General features: G+C 53.2%; 1 protein-coding gene across 2 annotated transcripts; it reads left to right on the forward strand.

Annotated features, from left to right (window-relative positions):
* The first annotated feature begins 662 nt into the window (after positions 1-662).
* Positions 663-23,471, forward strand: LOC142823908 (uncharacterized). Of its 2 annotated transcripts, XR_012898974.1 has the most exons (3): positions 663-1,587; positions 22,597-22,765; positions 22,963-23,401. XR_012898974.1 is itself a non-coding variant. In XM_075915680.1 (2 exons), exons 1-2 carry the CDS (start codon positions 22,213-22,215, stop codon positions 23,469-23,471), a joined length of 1,062 nt encoding a protein of 353 aa, XP_075771795.1. In that variant the 5' UTR covers positions 15,810-22,212. The 2 variants fall into 2 exon arrangements, 1 of the variants encoding a protein (XP_075771795.1); XM_075915680.1 differs by lacking the exon at positions 663-1,587 and having other exon boundaries at positions 15,810-22,765; positions 22,963-23,471.
* Positions 23,472-23,479: the final 8 nt, after the last annotated feature.

The raw sequence follows: 23,479 nt of genomic DNA on the forward strand, positions 1-23,479 counted from the left end.
ATGGCCATTGTTTAACAAATGACAGCCATGCCTCAGGGGTTACCTTTGTCTGGGCTTTACATGGTAAACCCCAGTGGGAGTCAGTAGGTCCCACTCCGACAGGTACCTTGTCAGTATAATTGGTACATGATCTGATATTAGATCTGATATTGTCCTCGTAGTGTTCATGTTGTTACAATAAACAAAATAATTCTGTGTGAATGAGGGGAGGCCCAAGGCCGTGTATTCCCCATCGCTATTAGTGTGTATTTGTTCTATGTATGTGACTTGAAGGCTGGTTTCATTGACTGGAATCACTGTTTTTCTTATAGGACCAAGCATGGTTCACAGATGTTTAATTGTTAATAGGACCCATGCAATTCCATAATTCTTGAGGCCTTTTAAGGCATCAGGCACCAATGAGTAGCAGGGCAAGTAGCTTTTATTGCAATGGTGAGGTTACTAGTTTCCTCATTGTTGTGGGCATCTTTACTTAAATATGCTGATGTCCCACTTGCCTGTGTTGTTTCTTACAGATTTCTTATTATCTCTGGCCAAATCACGTTTATGGTTGGTGTGCAAATTTGTAGAAGCTAAATATTTCATTTGTGTGGCCATTAAAGCAAAACTAATCTGGTGGGGGAGGGGGCTGGTACCCCACTTCCAGTCCTTCTGTTTGTAGTAAGTTGAGGGTCAGTAACATGGAGTCAGCAGGCCTAAATAGAGGCCTGTAACATGAAAACAGCAACAGGCCTGCAATCTAGTGAGCAAGACTTTGGTTCAGGAACACAGGAGCCAAGAAAGAGGCCCTATTGATAATTGTGTGATTGTGTAAGTTAGGTGGAGCATGGAAGGACACAGGGAGGCACTGGGTACAGACTGTAAGCCAAAGGGGAGTAATGGAACATCTTCATAAGAAATGTCTTGGTACAAAAACTCCCTAAAAACTAATGCACATACTGACCTAGGTTCAGGACCGGGTCGAAATTGACAGCATGAAGGATAGTAAGTAAGCCCCCCTTCCGTAAGGTGAGGGGTGGTATCTAGGCAACAGAGGGTGGCAAGCTGGTACGTAAAGAAGTGATGTAAGTTGTTTGTACCTGTCTATAAAAGGACACCGCAGAGGGTGCTCTCCGGCCGACCTTGGGGGGCGCACTAGGCGCCTGAACGGCAGGTGTCATTGCCTAAACTTACAGAATGCACAGTAGCTTAACTTTGACTAACTGCTGTTAATATCTGTTATATGGCAATAGGCCTGCCCGGTGTTGGTACCGTGTCAACGCGGGCCATAGTGCCCAGTGGTGTAACATTGTACTGATCTCTGTTACCAACTGGTAGAGCTTCGCATTTGACAATAAACCTGCTGGATTGATTTCAAACCTTGCCTGCATCTGTCGTTTCCGGGGCCTCTCAGAGATCTCCTGTGTTGACCCAAGTGCACGGGGTCTAACACTCTAGATAAAGGGAGTACCGATTGTTATGCACACAGCCGAAAGTTTATCAACGGAGTAGAGGTCCTGTCAGGAGCGCGCCAGGACAACCCTGACCAGACGACGCTGACACTGACAGTCCAGACCACCGAAGGTACCGAGGTACGAAAACACCGAGGTACGACACTGTTCACGTGGCACACTTATTGCTTCCTTTCAGTTTCTTTTGTTCACCTGTGGAGATATTGTTAACATTCTCCTAGCTTAAACAATTACTTCACTATTATCCTTTCACTAAATGTTAATAATTGGGCCCAATCAATTGGCAACTTTAATTTTGTTTTGTTTAAATTCATGCTTTTGCTTTACTTAAAATATCCTTTCATTAAAACAATATCCTACACACAACAATATTTGCAATACGTATTACGATTAGGACACACAAGACAAACTTGGACAGAACACAAACTCATTATGTCATGACACGGAACCATGGTTTTTTGTTGTTCTTGTTTGTTGTTTTTCTTCAGCTGGCACCAGCACTTTCTGATGACCTGAAAGACAAGAAAACATTTCTACCCCCGTCGGGGTGACACATTATAACTTAAAATACTTTTCTTTTACAGATGTTCTTTGTTAATTTGATCAGCCTGTTGTTACCTAATGGTATGCTTTTATTTTGTAAATCAGCTTCAGAGGGTTTGAGTGAATTACTTTATTGTTCAATTATTAAGTTAATGGTGGCATGCCTCAGTTTCCCTCCTGTACTGCAGACCAGGTGTTTAATGTGTGAAGCGTCAAACTATTCACGGGTGTTAACTGAGAGGCTTCACTGTTATAGACATTCTCCTTACTACTAGGTGTTGGCAATTACCATTCCAGCAATCAAAAAGGTTTTCAGTTCCTGAAAAAGAATCATATACAGTGTTACTTATTAAGACTATAGTAATAATAATATTGATATTAAATTTTGTTAAATGGGTGCTTATAAATATTTTGTTTGTATTTGGACAATTTACTTCAGGGGACAGGTGTTTTATATTCCTTTGAAATAGCCAGGTGAGGGGGAAATCTCGCTCCCCTGGGGTACAGAGCCCCCAGAAGGGTCCGAGGCCGGAGGTCAAATCAGTGAGGCAGGAGAGAAATCTAGAAGGGAAAACTTTATGATGCATGCATGCAGGCTGTCACTTCCAAGAGTGAAAGCAGCAGCCCTGACAGACAGATTCAGGTATCCTATATACAGAATGCTTAGACCAGGGGTGTCCAAACTTTTTTCAAAGAGGGCCAGATTTGATGAAGTGAACATGCGTGAGGGCCGACCATTTTGCCTGACATTCTTTGAACCATTAAAATAAAATGCAAATTAACTATTTTATGCAAAGTTTATTGCAAACGGCATACTTTTCATTTCGTCACATGGATGACAAATCTAAACAGGTGTTAAATCACTCTGCCTTTCATATCTGAAGGCCAGATGGAAAAAAAAATCCAGGAAGCTGAAATATATGTCAGGAACATTGTAAAGTACATTACATATTATTGGAAATAAAGGTTGTCTGTCAATTTTAAGTTCAAAAAATATGAACAGGAACATAACACCAAGTATACATGTTGTGTCCAAATATATTTATAACTGATTTAGACCAACTGACATTAACTGAGATTTTACAATGTATTCATATCAATACATATGGATTCGTTGGGGGCCATAAAAGATAGATATTGCCAAATTACCTGTGGGGCCATATTAAACCGGAACACGGGCAGCAATTGGCCCGCGGGCCGGACTTTGGACATGCCTGGCTTAGACAGTTCAGTTGTTGATTGTTCTTCTTTAACATATCAAAGTCTCAGCAGAAGTACTCTGAGACGTTTCTGTTCACCCCAGGAGTGCTAGAAGTAAGTTTTTACAGTACACAAAGCCACATGAGAACTTGACTGGAGGAGTCTACAAGGCAAACTGTGACAAAGATAAGGGTTTACATGACAAATTGTGACAGACTAGGAGTATCCATGAACTTGACATAGGAGGCATTGTAAGGGTCTTGATTAGAGTTAATTTGATTTCTCTCTGTTACAGGGAGAGAGGCCTGGAAAACTTTTAACCCTTACAGCAGTTTTCTTTTAGAGAGTTTTGATTTCCTGCACAGTCCCCCCTTTAGACACAATTGGAGTTATTTGATTTTTCTCCCACACAGGCAGCCTGTATTCACATATAATGTTGGATCTGAAAGCAAGCCAAAAGTGTTATCAACTCAGCCTTGAAAAGAGACAGTGAAGTTCCAAAGCTTGGATTCCTAAAATAATAATTTGTTTCTAGAGAATTAAATTTAATCTTAAAAGTTGAATGCCCAACACAAGCACTAGCCAATTTGTGCCTTGTCTGTTTGCAATTTTAAGTAAGAGGGCATTATCCAAAACGAATAAAACTAGTTCATTTGAAACCTACAAAATATTTACAGTATAGAGAGCTCATTCTTTTATGCAGTTAACCAATGAAGTTTCAGTAGAATCCCTAATTTCCCCTTTACAGATTTAACAAAGTGTCTGTAGCCAAATAGTTAAATTTGATTGTTTCTTTGCCTAGATGGTTTGCACAGTGCTTAAGAAAGAGGCTGCAAAGAAACGAGGTGTCATTTTTAAAGCAGGTTTCCCTTCACATATTACAACAATCACTTAATTCCTTCCACACTCCTACGGAGTCCACTTCTCACCTTCACATTCCCTCAATCGCTTGCTTCGTCCTTCCAAAGAACATGTTCCTCACTCCTAGTAACTTTCCAATGTCTGTCCTACTTTCCTTATTCCTTCCACTATGCCCATAGGGCTCCAAACCTTTTCCCTTCCCCTTTCACATGCTTTTTCCTTCTTATGATCCGCCCTGATTCCTGCTAAATGACTTTTCCCAATGACACAAGTTTGTCCAGTATTAATTTGGTAAGGAGGGTGGGCTTTCCAATTAGCCCCCACACCTCCTGATTCTTTTCAGTGGGTAAATCCGAATGTGTATTATTGCAGTCAGCTATTACTAATTTTAAACTTCTCAGTATAGGGTTTTCATAACATCCATGCTGCAGCAGAGTCTGTGGTGTTTTGTTTTTTATAGTAAAATTAAGAGATTGTAAACGTTGTCAATTTACTTCAAAGTCTGTAGGGTTTTCTCTGAAACAGTTCATTCTATGCTGGCTTTGGGGTTAACTACTTCCTCAAACTTGATTGAAGATGTAATCATCATTGGCCCCTGACAAGGAGACAAAATTGGCAACCTAGATCTCCTAATTCAATTGGCACTAGCTGGCTTAAGGTGGCTTTTAATTTACCTCCTCCCACGCCTTCGAGCCAAATATAACGGCATGTGAGGGGAAGGTTTGGCTGCTTATTAATAATTTGCCCGGCTGCCCTCCCTGTTCATGTATTATGAAACATTATTTGCTGGCATGGAGCTTAAGAATCTCCTGGAGTTGCTTGAGTTACTTGGCAGTTTCTCCTGCTCCTGCGTGTGGTTGTGTGTGTCCTGTGTGCTGGGGGCACTCCTACTCAGCCACTGTCCTGCCTTCCCCCCTCCGGGGTGGCAGCATTCTTTAGTGTGGCCAGTCTTTTTGCAGTTGTTACAAAGGCTGGGCTTCCTTCTGTGCCCACAGTCCCGTGTTATGTGCCCCGGCTTCCCGCAGGTGTAGCAGAGAGTGGCCTGAATTGGATGGAATGTGGCCGCTGCCTTTATAGTGTTGGTTGAAGCTACTTTCTTTCCCTTCCTGTTCTGTAAATCCATACTCCACTTCATTATGTCTGTGTATGCGTTTCCAACCAAAACGCCCAGGGCCAATACAGCTTGATGGTCAGTGGACATCCCTTCCTTCAGAATTTGGAGGTAAATAAACTTATTTCAAGTAGGAATAAGGGATCTTCCGGAAAAGGCTTTATTTTCCGCAAGATCCCATCTAGACTGGTGCTTTTCTCTGGCAAAGCCCCGAGCCGGAAAAAAGCGGCAGCCATGTTCATGCAAATGCCGTGGGGGATATTTAAATCCCCTGTGGCATTTGCAATTCCGAAGTGTCTCATTAGCATCCCTTTTCCGGAAAAGGGTGCCAATGTAGACACAGCCATAGGCTACATCTACACTGGCAGCTTCTTCCGGAAGAACTCTTTTGCGGAAGAGTTCTTGTGCAAAAACTCTTCCAGAAGAGAGCGTCTACACTGCCATGTGCTTTTGCTCAAGAGCATCCACGCTCTCTTCCACAAGAAAGCTCCGATGGCCATTTTAACCATAGGGGCTTCTTGCACAAGAAATTCATGTTGCCTGTCTACACTGGCCTCTTCTGGAAGAGCTCTTGTGCAAGAGGGCTTATTCCTCGTGGGGAGAGGAATAACTCTTCCGGAAGAAGCCCTGTTTTACAAAGCTAGAGGCTACGTCTACACTGGCATGATTTTCCGGAAATGCTTAAAACGGAACAGTTTTCTGTTATAAGTATTTCCGGAAAAAGTGCGTCTACATTGGCAGGCTGCTTTTCCGGAAAAGCACTTTTTGCGGAAAAGCGTCCGTGCCAATGTAGACGCGCTTTTCCGCAAAAAAGCCCCGATCGTCATTTTCGCGATCGGGGCTTTTTTGCGGAAAACACTACTGTTTTGTCTACACTGGCCCTTTTCCGGAACAGTTTTCCGGAAAAAGGACTTTTGCCCAAACGGGAGCAGCATAGTATTTCCGGAAAAGCAGCTGATTTCTTACAGTAGATCATCAGTGCTTTTCCGGAAATTCAAGGGGCCAGTGTAGACAGCTGGCAAGTTATTCCGGAAAAGCGGCTGATTTTCCGGAATAAGTGGCCAGTGTAGACACAGCCATACTGTAAATTTACTTCTGGAAGAACGCTCGTGCAGCGTAGACAGCCAGCAAGTTTTTGCGGAAGAACGCTTGTTCTTCCGGAATAAGCTGCCAGTGTAGACGTAGCCTTAATGAAACAGAGAGGCTACGTCTACACTGGCACCCTTTTCCGGAAATGCTTAAAACGGAACAGTTTTCCGTTATAAGTATTTCCGGAAAAAGCGCATCTACATTGGCAGGATGCTTTTCCGGAATAAGTGGCCCAGTGTGTAGACAGCCACAGAGTTCATAGCCCAAACATGAGCTAATCCCCCTGCCCCCCAACCAAGAATCACCTGAAGTCCCAAAGTCCGACACCCCAAAAGTCTCTGTCCCTGGTCAGTGCCGTCCAAGGCTGTGTCTACATTGGCACCCTTTTCCAGAAATGCTTAAAATGGAACAGTTTTCCGTTATAAGTATTTCCGGAAAAGGAGGGTCTACATTGGCCCCAGAGTTACCGTTATAACGATGCGCTTTTCCGGAAAAGCGCATCTACATTGGTCCCGGAGTTATCGTTAGAACGATGCGCTTTTCCGGAAAAGCACGTCTACATTGGCGGCGCACTTTTCCGGAAAAGCAGAAGCCCGGAACCATTTTGAAGAGGGCAAAAGGCCACCAGACCTTTCCAGGGGCGGGGCCGGAGCTCGGTTCAGACACGTGCTTAAAGGGGTCTCGCCGGACAACCGTTGGTCTCCTGCTCCCGTGCCTTGGGGCCTCTGCCAGGGACTGACACCCTTAGCAGGTTCGGTGGTTGCCGTCTGAGTTTTGGGGACACCACCCTTTGGCCCCCAACTGCTTTTTCCTGCGTTTTGTTTCTTTTGCCCTGCCCTGTCTGCCATGGAGCCGTGGGTGGCCATGTGCCTGCTCGGGCCCCTGTTGGAGCTGTGCAAGTGCGTGCAGCTCGTGCTGGAGGCCGGTGCCCTGGTGTTCCAGGACCAGGAGGCAGCGATCGCCTTGGACTCCCTCACCAGAGAGGCCCTGGTGGCCCTGTGGCATCAGCACCCCACCATGGAGAGGCCAGTCTGGAGTTTGGACACCAGCACCGACTGGTGGGACTGGCTGGTCCTCGGACAATGGGACGACCAGCAATGGCTCCAGAATTTCCGCATGCGAAAGCGGATGTTCCTGGAGCTGTGTGCCTGGCTCACCCCCACGCTACAGAGAGCCACCACCCGGCTGCGGGCACCCATCCCCGTCAACAAGAGGGTCGCCATCGCGCTGTGGAAGCTGGCCACACCAGACAGCTACCGCTTGGTGGCACACCAGTTCGGGGTGGGAAGACCAACCATCAGTGTGATCGTTGTGGAGGTAAGTCCCAGGGGGAGTGGGGTGGGGGGAGGGTGCTGCACTCCATGCCCAGGGGCAGCCAAGACTCCAGGCTGGGTCGCCCAGGGGTTTGGGCCGCCCCTCCCTTGCACAGGCCCGCTGGTGGTGGTGGGGGTGGCCGTGGGGCGAGGGGGGCCCTGGTGTGTGTGTGTGTGTGTGTGTGTGTGTGTGTGAGAGGACAGAGGGAATCAAGGGGGGGGGGCCCAAGGGAGCGCACACTCACCCCTGCCGTATGTGATGTGTTCCCTTGTGTTTCTCTGCACCCTTCTGCAGGTCGTCGACGCCATCAACGATGTCCTGCTACCGAGAGTGATCCGCCTGCGCGATGTGGATGATACCATGGCCGGCTTCGCTACCCTCGGGTTCCCCAACTGTGGGGGAGCCCTGGACGCAACCCACATACCTGTCTGGGCCCCGGAGCATCGAGCAGCCCATTTCATGAACCGAAAGGGGTACTGCTCCATTGTTCTGAAGGCCCTCGTGGACCACCGGGGCCGCTTCCTGGACATCTACAGGGGCTGGTCCGGCCGGGCACACGACGCCCGCATCCTCTGCAACTCCGGACTGTTTCGCAGGTTGGAGGCGGGCACCTACTTCCCCCAGGGTATGTCTACACTACAAAGTTAGTTCGAACTAACGGACGTTAGTTCGAACTAACTTTCCTAGGCGCTACACTAGCGCTCCGTTAGTTCGAATTAAGTTCGAACTAACGGAGCGCTTAGTTCAAACTAGGTAAACCTCATTTTACGAGGATTAAGCCTAGTTGGAACTTACTAGTTCGAATTAAGGGGTGTGTAGACCCTTAATTCGAACTAGTGGGAGGCTAAGGCTTCCCAGGTTTCCCTGGTGGCCACTCTGGCCAACACCAGGGAAACTCTATTGCCCCCCTCCCGGCCCCGGAGCCCTTAAAGGGGCACGGGCTGGCTACACAGTTTGTGCCAGTTGCAAGGCTGCAAGCACCCGTGCCAGCAGACCCTGCACCTGCCACAGGATGAGCCAGCCACCCGAGGGCTCCCAGCCCTCCACTGCTCCCCAGGACCAGCCTGGTGGCTCCCAGGAGCCTACCCGGGGGCGCAAAAGGCGGGCGCCCGCTTGGTCAAGTGCGGAGATCGTGGACCTCATCGAGGTTTGGGGGGAAGCCTCCAATGTCCACGATCTCCGCACTAGCCACAGGAACGCGGCCGTCTACGGACGCATGGCTGCCAGCCTGGCCGCCAGGGGCCACCAGTGCAGCCGGGAGCAGGTCTGCTGCAAGGTCAAAGACCTGCGGCAGTCCTACTCCCGGGCCTGCCAGCCAGGGGCCGACCCAGAGGCCTGCCCCCACTTCCACGCCCTGGACCGCCTCCTGGGGGCTCATGCCGTCCCTGCCCCCCGGGACGTGATTGACCGCGGGGCAGAGGGCTCGCTCCTGGAGACGGAGGAGGAGGAGGAGGAGGAGGGCTCTGAGAGCCAGGAGCCTGCCGCCAGCCTGCCCGGGACCCGGGACCCCCGAGGTACCCCACAGAGCCGCTCGCCTGCGTCATCTGAGGCCGGGGAGGCGTCCACCTGTGAGTACCATCGTGTTCCCCTTATGTGTACGGGGGGCTGGGGCAAGAGGGAGCCCCGGGACCGTGCGCCTGGGCCTTGCCCACCACAGAGCAGCAGCTGGGGAGCCTGCAGGGGCCCTGGCCTTGCAGAGGGGAGCTGGGTTTCACACACCTGGGGCCCTGGGGTAATTGACCGCTGGTCTTGTTGCACCACAGCTGCAGCACCTGGGCCTGCAGGGCGCACCATACCGCCTGCAGCAGCTGCCAGTGCCTGGGCAAGAAGGAGAGCCAGGAACGAGGAGGAGTATCAGCGGCGGCACCTCCAGTTCATGGAACACCAGCTCCGCACCCAGGACCACTGGGTCCAGGAGGACCTGAGGCTGCGCCGGAGGAATCTGGAGGCCTTGGAGGAGCAGGGCCGTGCCCTGCGAGGCCACCTCCAGAGCCTGCTCGACCGCTTCCCATTTCCTCCTCCCCCTGCTCCCGCTTCCTCCACACCCCCTGTCCCTCCTGCCCCCCCCTCCACAACCATTTCCCACCGATGCCCCCGGACCCGCAGTGTGGCGAGACGGGAGAGGCAGCCAGACTCCCACCCCTGAGCTTTCCTTTCCCTTCCTCCCTTCCCGCCCCTTCCAGCTCCCTCGTCCTAGGTTTCCCCCTCCCCTCTCCCACCCTCATTCCTCCCTTCCACCACCCAGTTCTGTGAAATAAACAGACATTTTGGTTTCAAAAACAGGTGTCTTTATTTTACAGTAGGTAGGGAGGGGAAAGGGGAAGGGGGGTAGGGTGGAAGAAGGCCCCAGTGGGGCATGCAAGGGAGAGGTCAGTCCTCCTCCTCCACCAGGAAGCTCTCCCGCAGGGCTTCCCGGATCCGGACGGTCCCCCGCTGGGCTTCCCGGACGGCGGCGGTGCGGGGCTGACCGTAGTGTCCAGCCATGCGCTCAGCCTCAGCCATCCAGGCTGGCAGGAAAGCCTCCCCCTTCCGCTCACACAAATTGTGGAGCACACAACATGCTGCCACCACGGGAGGGATGTTGTGCTCAGCCAGGTCCAGACGGGTGAGGAGGCATCGAAAGCGGGCTTTCAGTCGTCCGAAGGCCCCCTCCACCACGATGCGGGCCCTGGTCAGCCTGGCATTGAAGGCCTGGCGGGAGGGATTGAGGTGCCCCGTGTACGGCTTCATCAGCCACGGCTGCAGTGGGTAGGCGGCATCCCCCACCAGGCACACGGGCATGTCCACGTCCCCGACCCTGATGTGGCGGTTGGGGAAGAAGGTCCCATCCTGCAGCCGCTGGCACACGGAGGAGTTGCGGTACACCCGGGCGTCGTGTGCCTTGCCGGACCAGCCCACATTAATGTCCGTGAACTGGCCCCGGTGGTCACACACAGCCTGCAGGAGCACGGAGAAGTACCCCTTGCGGTTGACGTAACGGGACGCCTGGTGTTCCGGGGCACGGATGGGGATGTGCGTCCCGTCGATGGCCCCCCCGCAGTTGGGGAAGCCGAGGGCGCCGAATCCCCGGATGACGGCGTCCGGGTCGGCGAGGCGGACCACCCTGCGGAGCAGCACCCGGTTGATGGCCTTGACCACCTGCGGAGAGAGACACAGCAAAGCGCCAATCAGTGGGGCGCCCGGGTGGCTGGGAGCGTTCGTGCCCTGGCAGTGCCCCGCGCCCCCCTCCCGGAAGCAACCTCCCTGGCGGCGTGTAGTACGGCCGGGACAGCCCGACCCCTCCGGTGCGGGGCGCTTTCGCCTCCTCCCGCCCCCCCTTTGTCCCTGGGGCGGCCCATCCCCTCCTCGCAGCCCCCCTCCCCCCCCCCCCCGGCTCGGTGGCCGACGAGTGCCATACCTGCATGAGCACCGCTCAGATGGTGGATCTCCCCACGCCGAACTGGTTCCCGACGGATTGGTAGCTGTCCGGCGTGGAGAGCTTCCAGAGGGCCATGGCCACCCGCTTTTGGAGGGGGATGGTGGGCCTCATGCGAGTGTCCCTTCTGCGCAGGGCAGGGGCGAGCCACTCGCAAAGCTCCAGGAAGGTGTCCCTCCTCATCCTGAAGTTCTGGGTCCACTGTCACAGGGGGCTGACGTTCCCCAGGTGGTGCCAGGCAGCCTCGAGCCATTGCTGGCAGGCTTGCAGCAGCAAGTCCAGAACGTGCACCAGAAGGTGCAGGGCGAGCCGTGGCTCCATGTTGCCACCTGCAGTGGCCCCCCCGAAGGGAAGCACCGACACAGACGGGCACAGAGACCAACGCTTTGCTGTCCCTCGGCGAGGTTGGCAAGCAAGCAGGAAAAGCTGAGAACCGGCTGTCCAGGGGGGTCCCTTTAAGCTCGAGCCTCAGATAGCCTCAGACAGCAGCCACACAAAGCAACTACTGACCTGATGCCCTGCCAGAACCGGTTTCAGCCGCCCTGAAATGCCCCCCTGCGTCCAATCAGTGTGGACGCGCTAGTTCGAATTAGCAAAACGCTAATTCGAACTAGTTTTTAGTTCTAGATGCGCTAGTTCGTATTAGCGTAGTTCGAATTAACTAATTCGATCTAAGTTAGTTCGAATTAGCGCTGTAGTGTAGACGTACCCCCAGCAGGACTTGACTGTCGGGGATGTGCCTATGCCCATCTGCGTCATTGGGGACGCGGCCTACCCCCTGCTGCCCTGGCTATTGCGGCCCTACACGGGGCGGCCGGACCAGGACTGGGCCTGGTTCTACGACCGCCTCAACCGGGCCCAAAATCCAGTGGAGCTCACCTTTGGACATTTAAAAGCCCGCTTCCGTTGTTTGCTCACCCGTCTCGAGATGGGTGAGCGGAATGCAACGGAGGTACTGGCCGCGTGCTGCGTGCTCCACAACATTGTGGAGCACAGTGGGGAGGCCTTCCTCCCTGCATGGATGGCAGCCGAGGCACAGACATTCGACCAGCCCCACACAGCTGCCGTCCGCCAGGCGCGCCAGGATGGGGTGCGCATCAGAGAGGCCCTGGTGGACATGTTTGCCCAAGCCCCGTAGTAGGGTCGCCTGGGTCTCCCCAGACGACTCCCTCCCATCCTCTACCCTTCCCCACGCCCCCCTTACCTCCCCCCAATTGTAAAGCGTCGGTTCCAAGCACATCGGCCGTCATCGTGACTGTTCGTCGGGTGCGTCGGGCTTAGTTAGGGTTTTTCTTTTTAGTTTAAGCTAGGGTTTAGGCCACCATCGCCTGTCCTGAAGAACAGCCAAGAGGATTCAGGGTTCGTGTGGAAGGCTCAAGTCAGCGTACCCGATTCCAGTCGTCTTCGAGGGATCTCCTGGCTGTTCCTCTCCCAAGGCCCTGAAGGACCAAAGGATTGAGGTTGCCAGCAACACTACAATCGTCCCCTGCGTCTAGACTATGTTACATAATCTTTAGTGTGCATCTTCTAACCTTGCTTGCTTGTTTGTTAGCTACGTAAATATAGTTTGTGGTTTAAATTTTACTGAAAAGTCTCAGTATTTATTTATGCGCCACAAACCAATGACCACTTACAAAGGGACCCCCAGTGATAGATACAGAATTTTGGTGTCCACAGTTTGTAACCCTTTTAAATGTAGATGGCTAATTGGCATCTCAAATCATTTCTTACAGTTACTAGAGTAACACAAGAACCAACACAAGAATCAACTGAAACATAGAAAAATTTATTTACAAGGGGGAGAGGGGGAGACCTTCAACTGGGATGGGGAGGGGGGGAGCTACTGGGACGGGTGGCCCCTGCGAGCGCTCCTGCGGGGGTGGACCTGCACATGCGGGGCAGGCCGCATCGGGGCAGGCTGCACGGGGAAGTGGGCAGGAGCTGGGGGCATAGGAGCAGGGGCGGCAGGAGCAGGGGCAGGAGCTGGGGGCATAGGAGCAGGGGCCATTGCAGGGGCGGCAGGGGACATGGGCAGTGCTCCGGGAGGGATGGCAGGGGCATGGGGTACGGCCATGCCATAGTGGACGGCATGCACTAAATGTGCTGTGAGGATGGCCATGGAGTCACCCATCTTTCAGCACTCTGCCAGGAAGGCAGCCCAGCCCTCCTGCCGCCACTGCAGGTCCCCCTGCACGCGCTCGCGAATGGAGCCCTGGATTGCCTCCACCGCTACAATGTGGCGGCAAAGCAGCTGGTCCCGCTGTCGGAGCCTGCGCCTCTGGGGTTGGCCAGCTGGGGGCACCGCTGCTGCCGGACTGGAGGGTCTTGTGCTCGGTCCCGCTGCAGGGAAGAGAAGGAAGGATGGGTCAGTCAGGCAGGCCGGCCACTGTCCCCACACCTCATGCCCTCCACCCCTGAGCCCAGGTGACCCCACAGTAGTGTGGCTTGGGCCCACTCGGTTCCCCCCCTGCCCCCCGTGTTGTATGTTGGCAAGGAGGCCCGCCCCTGGAGTAGGGTCCTCCTCCATGTGTTGTAACCACCGGTCTGTGTCCTGGCCCTGTGGAGCGCAGGAGGGTGCTTGTGCTGCGTTCACCTGTGGAACTCCCTGCTGGTGGAGACTGTGAAAAGCTTTGGGCTAATCACTGGTGTTTGACAGGGAGCGAGATGCATCCTCACACAGTGCCTGGGAGCACATCTGGCAGACGTGGTCTGGGCTCTCAGATCCCCATCGCGTGGGATATCTCCTGGACGGAGCCAGAAGAGTGACTGGGGGGGGTGTCCCATCCTAGCAGCAAAACTCAGGGGCCCTTCTCCCTCCCACTATCCCTTCCGCAAGCCCGGTAGCCCAGTGACATGTGTGGCCGCAGTGGGGACTTCCCTCGGGGAGCCAGCCAAGGCACCGGGAGCAGGCGAGGGGCTCGGTGGGGGCCACGCTCACAGGGCTGTGACGCTGTGGTTTTCCCAGAAGCAGCTGGCTGTACCTCACAGCCAGGCATGGGACAGTGTTGCCGTTCTGTGTGCTGCACCCTTGCGGAGGTGCGGGCTCTGGGCTGAGTCCCTGGGGCCCTGTCCGGTTCCAGCCGGCATCCACCCTTCCCCCTGGTCCCGCCGCATGTGTGTGAGCAGCACGGTCCCAGGCGTGCCCTGCAGCTGCCTGCCGCGGCCACGTGCCGCTCGGTCACCAGGCTACACGTGGCTGCACGTGCTACTTGCTGCCTAATGCTACACAACGTGCAGCTCACGTGGCCTGAGTGACATGCTCTTCCCCTCCCCCCTCCGGGCACCTGGCTCCCCCCCCCGCCCCCCACCCTTGTAGTGTAAACTGCAAAGACTCACCAGTGGATTCTTCCCCGGCCTTGGAGGAGCTGCTGGAGGGGGCCTGCTGGGTGGTGGTAATGCTGGCCTCCTCTCCTGACGCGCTGCCGCTGTCCTCTCCCTCCTCCGCTTCGCTGGGTCGGATGATGGGGGGCCGCTGGCAGCTGTCCACGGGCACCTCCGGGGGTTGCGGGGCTGGCTTCCCGAGTATGGCATGGAGCCGGTCGTAGTGGGGGCAGGCATCTGGTCCTGCCCCCCTGCCCTCGCTGGCCCAGACGTACCCCAGCCGGAGCTCCTTTACCTTCACCCGGACTTGCTCACAGTTCCGGGCGGGGTGACCTTGTTGGGCCGGGTAAAAATTTCCACGTTGCGGCGCCGGGACCTGATGTCATGGAGACCCTCCTCCTCCTGCCAGAGGTCCAGGAGGGTCTCCAGCTCCCTGGGGGTCCAGGATGGAGCCCTCCTTTTGAGGCCCCTGGGGGCCTCCTCCGCTGGGGGTGCAGGGGGCTCACCAGCGGGAGCTGCCATTGCTGCTGAGAGATGTGGTTGGGCAGCACAGGGGCGCTGTGGCAGAGCTCAGGCTGCAGGGTCTGAGGCACGCTCCTGCCATGTGCGCCCAACAGCCTGCATGCTCTTTAAGCGCTCGGGTTACCAGGAAGTCCAGGGCTCCTACGGGGGTCTCCAGGCGTCCAAACCGCTTTTTTCTGTTTCTTCTGCTTTTTCGGAAAAGCGTTAGCTAGCTGTCTACACTGGCCCTTTTCCGGAACAGTTTTCCGGTAAAAGGACTTTTGCCCGAACAGGAGCGGCAAAGCTTTTCCGGAAAAGCGGCTGATTTTGTACAGTAGATCGTCAGTGCTTTTGCGGAAAAGCAAGTGGCCAGTGTAGACAGCTTGCAAGTTATTCCGGAAAAGTGGCTGCTTTTCTGGAATAAGTGGCCTAGTGTAGACACAGCCCAAAAGTTCACCTGCAGGGTTTTACTTCCCAACCTGGGTAGAAATGGGGGCGGGGGATAGATAGGGGCTCCTTACGTGGTCTGAGGCCGACGGCCCCACCTCTCCGTAGGGTTCTGCTGCAGTTTTTAACGTGAGCCACTCCGCCACGCTCCACCAGCTGTCTCGTCCTACTCCACTGGACGCTCAGCTGGCTGCCTGCCGCCGCTCCTACCAGCCATGCCATGCCATGCCGTTGGTTGCCTGCTGCCACTCCTACCCGCTGTGCCACGTCGCTTGTCGCCGCTCCTCGCCTGCTGCGCCATGCTACTGGTCGCCTGCCGCCGCTCCCACCAGCCACTCTGCTGGCCGCTGCTGCTTCGCTGGCTGCAATGGGTCTGGCTCCCAGCCAAACCAGTGATTTCAGCTCTTTAGCCACCACCTAGCTTGGCAAAGGATTCCAGCTTCCACTAGATGAGCAAAAAGACTCCTCATGGGCTGTGTTTTTCCGTTAAAAGTATTTCCGCAAAAGCACGTCTAGATTGGCTTTAGGTCTGTCCTTAAAGCAAAAGGGAGAAAGAGGCAGATTAAGCTAGTCTTACAGCTCACACTTAGCAGGTTTGAAGCAGCCTAACTCAAGCCCTTTAACCCTTCCCCCCAGCTCAGTTCACTCAACTCTGGAAGGGGGAGGCTTGTTCCTCGGAGACCTCTTGCAATGATGGTGTCTCTCCAGCAAGCACTGGTGGCATGTTTTACAGTTCCCACATTTAGGGGTAGCATGATTAGTGACCCCCACAACAGTCCCAAATGATATACAATTCTCCACATTCCATTCCAACACTGACCCTCCATCAGCCCTGGCTGAATTGGATTTACATAGTCACACCTCGGATTCCCTCCCCCTCCTGGCATGAGCTGTATTTACATATTAACAGTTAACAGTGAATTATCTTGCAGAGCTAAACAATTGTAGTGAGCACACCCACCCCCAGGGCAGCTCCCTCCTTTTAGCTGGCTGATAACAAGCAGCAGTTCAGCCCCTGCTTACATCTAGGTGTTTCTAATGAGTGCCATAAATAACTGCATAGCATAGTAGTAATCTTTCATTCAACAGAAACAATGAACAGGCATCTGCATGTGGGCTCCCTGCATGAAACCCCAGCCATGGATTGCGGTGTGCCAGGATATGCACCTCCCCTCACTTCCCAACCCCTCTGGATGCAGAGAGTCTCCTGAGTGGGGTTGGGTTTGTAAACCACTCAAAGGAAAATGTAATGACTGCCTTGTCTCATCCAGGACTGCCTCTGGACCTGGGATCCTGCACCCAGTCAAATTTCCCCCAGCCCATTCCAGGCCTGGAGATAGCTTCCCTCTAGATATGGGCCTGCAAAGATGAAGGGAGCCTTTATGCCACTTTGCATCATGGGAACTCCCCTGTAGCTTGGTGCATCGGTGCTCATGGTCCAAATTCAGCCGAGCTTCTCAACAATGGATCTAGATCAGGGGTGGGCAATAATTTTTGACGGGGGGACATTTCAGAAATTTTTGAAGTGGCCTCAGGCAGAAGGGACGGGGCCAGGGCACTTCTGTGTTTCCCTGCCCACAGACCCTGATTGGTCTGGGGGTGGAGGAGCACATGAAGTCTTTGTGCACCCCCCCCCAAGAGAGAACTACCAACTGTTCTGAACAGCTGGCAGTTCCCTCTAGGTGCCCATGTCCCTGGCGGTGGGAGGAGACTTCTCCCACTCCCCCCCCCCCTGCCCCCAGGCCATTCAGAGCCTGGGGGAGGGGGAAGCACGTGAAGTCTCTTGCTCCCTGCCCTCAGGCACGTGGTGCTTAGAGTCAACCGCCAGGACTGACTCTAAGCGCTGCATGATTCCTGGTCCCTAGGCCCTGATTGGCCTGGGGGCGGGGGAGTGGCAGGGACAAATTCCAAATTCAGTGGTGAGTTTGGCCAAGTGTAGTCCAAAGTTTCTGTGCCTAATGCTGGACACATGTGGCACAGCTGGTGCCCTGGATGTCCTACAGTGTAAGTGCACAGATTGATTCCAGTAGCTACCCCGCCCCAAATGCCTTCCTTGGGTCATGCCTAGAGTTGTGGGGGGGAACCACACCTCCATGGCCCCAACCCTAGGAGCATGCAGGCACCTCCCCAAACACCTTGAACACATGCCTCCACCCCACAGAGCCTCATCTGTGTAAACTTTACAGACTTTGAACCGTTACAGTAAATAACCAAACTCCAGAGAGTTGTATTGATTTCCTAGACATTTAATCAATATGATACTGCCCTGTTCATTATAGCTGTCAAAAATATGCAAAAAGTCCCATCTGGTCCTACCAGGTACTGAATCTGAAATCTCTGATCTAGAATAATCAGTTGACTGACAATTACCACACCCCATTTCCCTTAATTTAGGGTCATTGCATTAAGGATGCGTCACCAGCTCAAATATAAAATAAAACAATAAATATGTGAAATATGCCATCTTAGAGCAGCCAGTATTAACTAGCAGTTGTTGTTGGGATAGATGGGAGAGCAAATAACATGGTTTGGCTATTCTGAGGGCCAAGAATTATTTGCCAGGCTCTTAGACCTCACCAGAAGAGCCTATTTTTAAAAATAGGAAAAAATAATCTATAAAAAAGCTTTGCATAAAAAAGTGATCAATGAAAATTCCTGTGAAAAAATTGCATCAACAGATGAAATCAGCCCATTTCCAGTTAAGGCCTCTGGCTGTGCAGATGGCAATTATAGAATGTATGTAAATATGCAAGCTCTAGGAAGCATAGCAAATGCACTGCTGAATTTAGACATTGGAGGGGCTGCCTAGTTTGGCCCTGCCTAGGGCCCTTTGGCAACAGAAGAAGTAGAACTTGGATGGGTTTTCTGCTACATCTGTACAGTCTAAAGCACGCTTCTGGTTCTCATAGCCAGAAATAGCTACTTTCAAACTTCCTGCAGTGGAAACTTTCTGAAATTCATTCCATAGTGCTCGGCTTTGGCACCATTCTACAGACAGAGCCATGCGTGAGTCATGACCCAGCCCGGTTATCTCTGTGGGAAATATAGAATTTAATTATTCTTAGCAATGGTGGGTGGGTTCATCATTCCTGCCTCAGCCCCAGGAGCCATGCAGACCCAGATTTGGTGCCTCTAGGTTCGGGGGAGAGAAAAGTGGGGAGTGCCAGCTCCTCACTCCAGCTGTGAAAGAGCACCCCTGTGGAGATGAGGAAGGCCAGAGGGGGGTCCAGCTGCTGTCAGCCCCAGGAGAAGTGCAAACTTATTTGACTCACTCTCCTCTCCTCCTGTCCTGCCCTCCAGGGGGATTGGGCTAGTGCCCAGTGAACAAGGTCCTCCACCCACATTTGTGCTCACTGCTGTGTGCAAAAAAGCTGTGGTCATTACGTGCTGTTTCCATTTTTCCTGGTTCCCCCGCTCAGTTTGTCATTTCCTGGTTCCCCTGTGCACAAGCTATTCTATGACAAAACAGTAAATACAACTCTGAAGGACCCAAACTGGTGACACCCTCTGTGCCTGTGATCTGGGACATTGTCTTGCTACTTAAAACCTCTGCAAAAATTCCAGATGCCGAGTGAACATGAAACTCACATGAGTGCATGGGAAACCTGTCTCTTCTTTCCCAGAGACTCCAGTGAGACCATCTGCAATTACAAACACTTCCCATCTGGCACAGCCTTCTCCTTCCATAACACACAGGAACGAGGAAGCAAATCCCACTGCTGGGCCAAGGACTAGCCAGTACAGAGTCATTCTTGCTCGTGGCCATATGCCACCTACCCTGATGAAAAGGGATTGTTCTCTGTGCTGTGTGGCTGTAGAATCTAAAATGGCAGCATCAAAACCTCAGACCATGGAGATCGGGGTTGAGAATTTAGCCTTCGTAGGACCACTCCTCCCTGTTTGCACTCTCCAGGGCAATTCCGTTACTAGCCAGTTCTGCATTGTAAAGGCAAGGAGATTTCAGGGAATAATCAGATAAGAACCAAATATGGCTTTGGAGCTTAGAATGCTAATGATACCTTGCACTTACATAATACAGCAGGCTTAGCTGGTGGATCACTGTAGCTATTGCTAACCCTCACAAATACCAAAGATCCAATGAGTCTAAATACACCCATGTCACATAGGAAGAAGGGATTTGCTCAAAGTCACACAGTGTACCAGTGGCAGAGCTGAGAACAGAAGCAAGGATGCTGGCTGATTCCCACTCTTCTGCTCTGATGACAACAGCACACTGCCTCCCAGGGCCAGGGACATGGGCAGCATTAGGTGTAGTAATACTGACTGAGCAGAGATGCTGCGTTAGAGCTGGGGTTTGTTGCACTGGGAGATCTGATCAGAATTATTACTAAAAAACACTCCTGTTGCTGATTGTGTTAAAACGTATGGATGTTTTATGGAATGACATGAAATCAACTCTGGGGGGGAACTCATGGCCCTCTTGAAGTCAAATGAAGCTGAGATTTCTCCCTAAGCCTCCCATTATCAGCATTCTCCCTGTTCCACAACTAGCTAGAGCTGTCAGTCACACTGCGCTGCAGTGGGTAGAACACCATTAGAGGCATGAGTTTCCTAGGACAGAGTGACACTTTGTCAAAGCCAAAATGGTTTCTGTGAAGGTGACAATTGCAACAAAATGTTTGTGGGGAAAATTGAGAAACGGTTTGAAAGTGAACCATGAAATTTCAGGAAAGTGGCCAGCACATTTCCCCTGATATCTGGAGATTTTAGCACCTCAACCAAAAATCCGCTGGAAAGTGACAAAAGATGGGTGACCCAGCAACATTAGAACAAACACAGCCGCCAATCAAACCCTAGAGCACCTCAGTGGTTCTGAGCCATTTCAGGGGAGGTGTGCAAACATTCCATCCCATCCTTCTCCTTATTCAACCAACCTTTCACTTGTTGCCCTCCTGGAGAGCTTCTCCCCAACAAAACAAACCTTGGCTTTGCTGATCTGCCACAGCACCACCTCATGCTGATGGCAAATAGCCCGTGCAAACAGGAACACTGGGAACGTACAAGACCCTTCGACCAGTGAGGGCTAGGCCCAGGCGCAAAGAGGGGAGAGGAGAATGTTCCCCCTCTGACAAAAAAAATAATAGTCCCAGGTACAGCCCGTGGCATAAAAAGGCCTGTCACATGGAGGTCACTTGACTGCTCTTTGACTGGCAGGTAATACACAGTTCTCAGATGTGGACGTGGTAAGAGGTAACATACACATTTCTGGTGTTCTTCCAACTTGTCTAGTTCCTTTCCTTTGTACAGGTGGCTGCCAATTTGTCTTTATGCAGTGTATTCTCTTCTGTGATAACACTGGATGCTTGTACATTGGTAAAGTTTTCCATCCAGGGTTCAGATTCTGTATTGCACTGTTTTGTTTTTTTTTTAATTTTGTAATTGTCAGATTGCATTCTTTTCCTCTCAAGAAAACTGCTTGGAAAAGAAATCTGTGGTAAAATGTTAATTGGAGCCAAGGAATTAGACAAAGATAGTTAGTGATCTCTCCAAAGTAATAAGCTTTTGGTGCTTCATTTTAGTGCTATAATAATTATGATCATTCCACAAAGTGTTTCAGCATTTGACAAGAAAAACCCATGTGTGACAGAATGCTTCCACATGGAGGGGCTCCAAATGGCTGGGGCGTTTCACCAACTACATTACAAAGGACCTTCTTGGACTGCAAAGAGAAAGCCACTCTCACTCTTCATTCCACCCCACTGCTGCTCCTGAGGGCCTTCAGGTTAGCTCGCGATTAGACTCGTCAGGCATCTTTTTCATGGAGCACGTGCAGAATGTCTAAACCTTGTTCTTGGATTCATGGTAGGGTAAATCCAGAATAATGCCAGAGGTGCCAAGGAGTCGCTCTCAGTTTATGTTGTTTAATTGAGAGCAGAATATGGCCAGACCAGTATTGGTCTCAGATAACTGCATGCTTTTGCCTGCATGCTAGCACAGGGGCTGGAAACATAGGCCAGGAGCTATACATAGGTCATGGCGTTCAGTTCAGAGCAGCAAACATGGCTCCTGTAGCTGCTCTAAGCATGTACAGTGGCATGGAAGACAGGGACCCTAGCTAAGGAACCTGCTGGACTTCTGGCTGGTGGCCACCCAGGTAAGCTTCTCCCAGCCAGATCCTGCCTCTGGCACCCCAGCCCCTCCCTCCCCCAAACCTCTGCCCCCCTCCTGCATCCCTACCCCATGTAAACCAAACCTTCTGCACCCCCACTCCAGCCCCCATACACCTCCCCAAATACTACATCCCCTCCTGCACTCCTGACCCATGTTACAACCCCTTTCCAGACCCTACACCCCAGTCTGCTATCCCTGGCCACAACCCAAACCCCTGCACCCCTGCCCCAGGTCACAATTCTCTCCTTCACCCAAACTCCTTCCCAGATCCCACACCCGAATCCCTTACCCCAAGCTCCCTTCTGCACCCAACCTCCATCCCAAACCCGTGCACGTCCTCCATTAATATTGTGGAAGAGTGCGGCCCTTAACCACTTACCAAATTCTTGGAGTGGCCCCCTGTCAAAAATTATTGCCCACCCCTGGACTAGCAGCATAAATCAGCTAACCTGTATCTCTCAGGGTATGTCTACAGTACAAAGTTAATTCGAACTAACAGCCGTTAGTTCGAATTAACTTTGATAGGCGCTACATTAGCGCTCCGCTAGTTTGAACTTAATTCGAACTAGTCGTTAGTCCTCGTAGAATGAGGTTTACCTAGTTCGAATTAAGTAGTTGGAATTAAGGGCTGTGTAGCCACTTAATTTGAACTAGTTGGAGGCTAGCCCTTCCCAGGTTGCCCTGGTGGCCACTCTGGCCAAACCAGGGAAACTTGTCTGCCCTCCTCCCTGCCCTGGAGCCCTTAAAGGGCCACGGTCTGGCTACGGTGCCCGTGCCAGTTACAAGCCTGCCAGCACCCAGCCAGCAGACCCTGCACCTGCCACGCCATGAGCCAGCCACCCGCTGCCACCCAGCCCTCCCCCTCTTCCCGGGACCAGGCTGGCGGCTCCCAGGAGCCTGCCCGGGGCCGCAAGAGGTGGGCGCCCGCCTGGTCAAGTGCGGAGATCGTGGACCTCATCGAGGTTTGGGGGGAAGCCTCCAACATCCACGATCTCCGCACTAGCCACAGGAACGCGGTCGTCTACAGCCGCGTGGCTGACAGCCTGGACACCAGAGGCCACATGCGGACCCCGGAGCAGGTCCGCTGCAAAATAAAGGACCTGCGGCAGGCCTACTCCCGGGCCTGCCAGCCAGGGGCCAACCGGGAGGCCTGCCCCCACTTTGAGGCCCTGGACTGCATCCTGGGGGCTCACACCGTCCATGCCCCCCAGGTGGTGATCGACCCCGGGGCAGAAGGCCCCGTCCCTGACACCAAGGAGGAGGAGGAGGAGGACGCCGAGAGCCAGGAGCCTTCAGGGAGCCAGCCCATGACCCAGGACCCCCGAGGCACCCCACAGAGCACATCGCCTGTGTTGTCCGAGGCCGGGGAGGGCTCCACATGTGAGTACCATCATGCTCCCCTTATGTGTATGGAGGGGGGTGGGGGGAGAGGGAGCCCAGGGACCGTGCGCCTGGGCCTTGCCCACCATGGAGCAGCAGCTGGGTGTCATGCAGGGGCCCTGGCCTTGCAGAGGGGGGCTGGGTTTCACCCACCTTGTCCCCAGGGAGAATTGACCGCTGCTCTTGTTTCACCACAGCCGCAGCACCTGGGACTGCAGGGCGCACCACCCCGCCTGCAACAGCCACCCACACCCGGGCCAGCAGGCGCGCCAGGAACCAGGAGGAGTACCAGCGGCGGCATCTGCGGTTCCTGGAGCACCAGCGCCGCACCCAGGACCACTGGGTCCGGGAGGACCTGCGGCTGCGGCAGTGGAGTGTGGAGGCGCTGAAGGAGCAGGTCCGTGCCCTCAGAGGCCACCTCCAGACCTTGGTTGACAGGTTCCTGCCTCCTCCTGCTCCGGCTGTCCCAGCTCTCGCTCCTCCTCCTGCCCCTGCTCCCCCTCCTACTTCCTCTGCACCCCCCCGTCCCTCCTGCCCCACCCTCCACACCCACTCCCCCCCGATGCCCCCACACCCGCAGTGCTGCGAGACGAGAGAGCCAGCAGGACCCCCAAGCCTGAGCTTTCCCTTCCTTTCCTCCCCTTCTAGCTCCCTCCTCCCAGGTTTCCCCTCCCCTCCCTCCCCCCACCCCAGTTATGTAAACTAAAAAGATTT

This window comes from Pelodiscus sinensis, unplaced genomic scaffold, assembly GCF_049634645.1.
Source record: "Pelodiscus sinensis isolate JC-2024 unplaced genomic scaffold, ASM4963464v1 ctg38, whole genome shotgun sequence".
Lineage (NCBI taxonomy): Eukaryota > Metazoa > Chordata > Testudines > Trionychidae > Pelodiscus > Pelodiscus sinensis.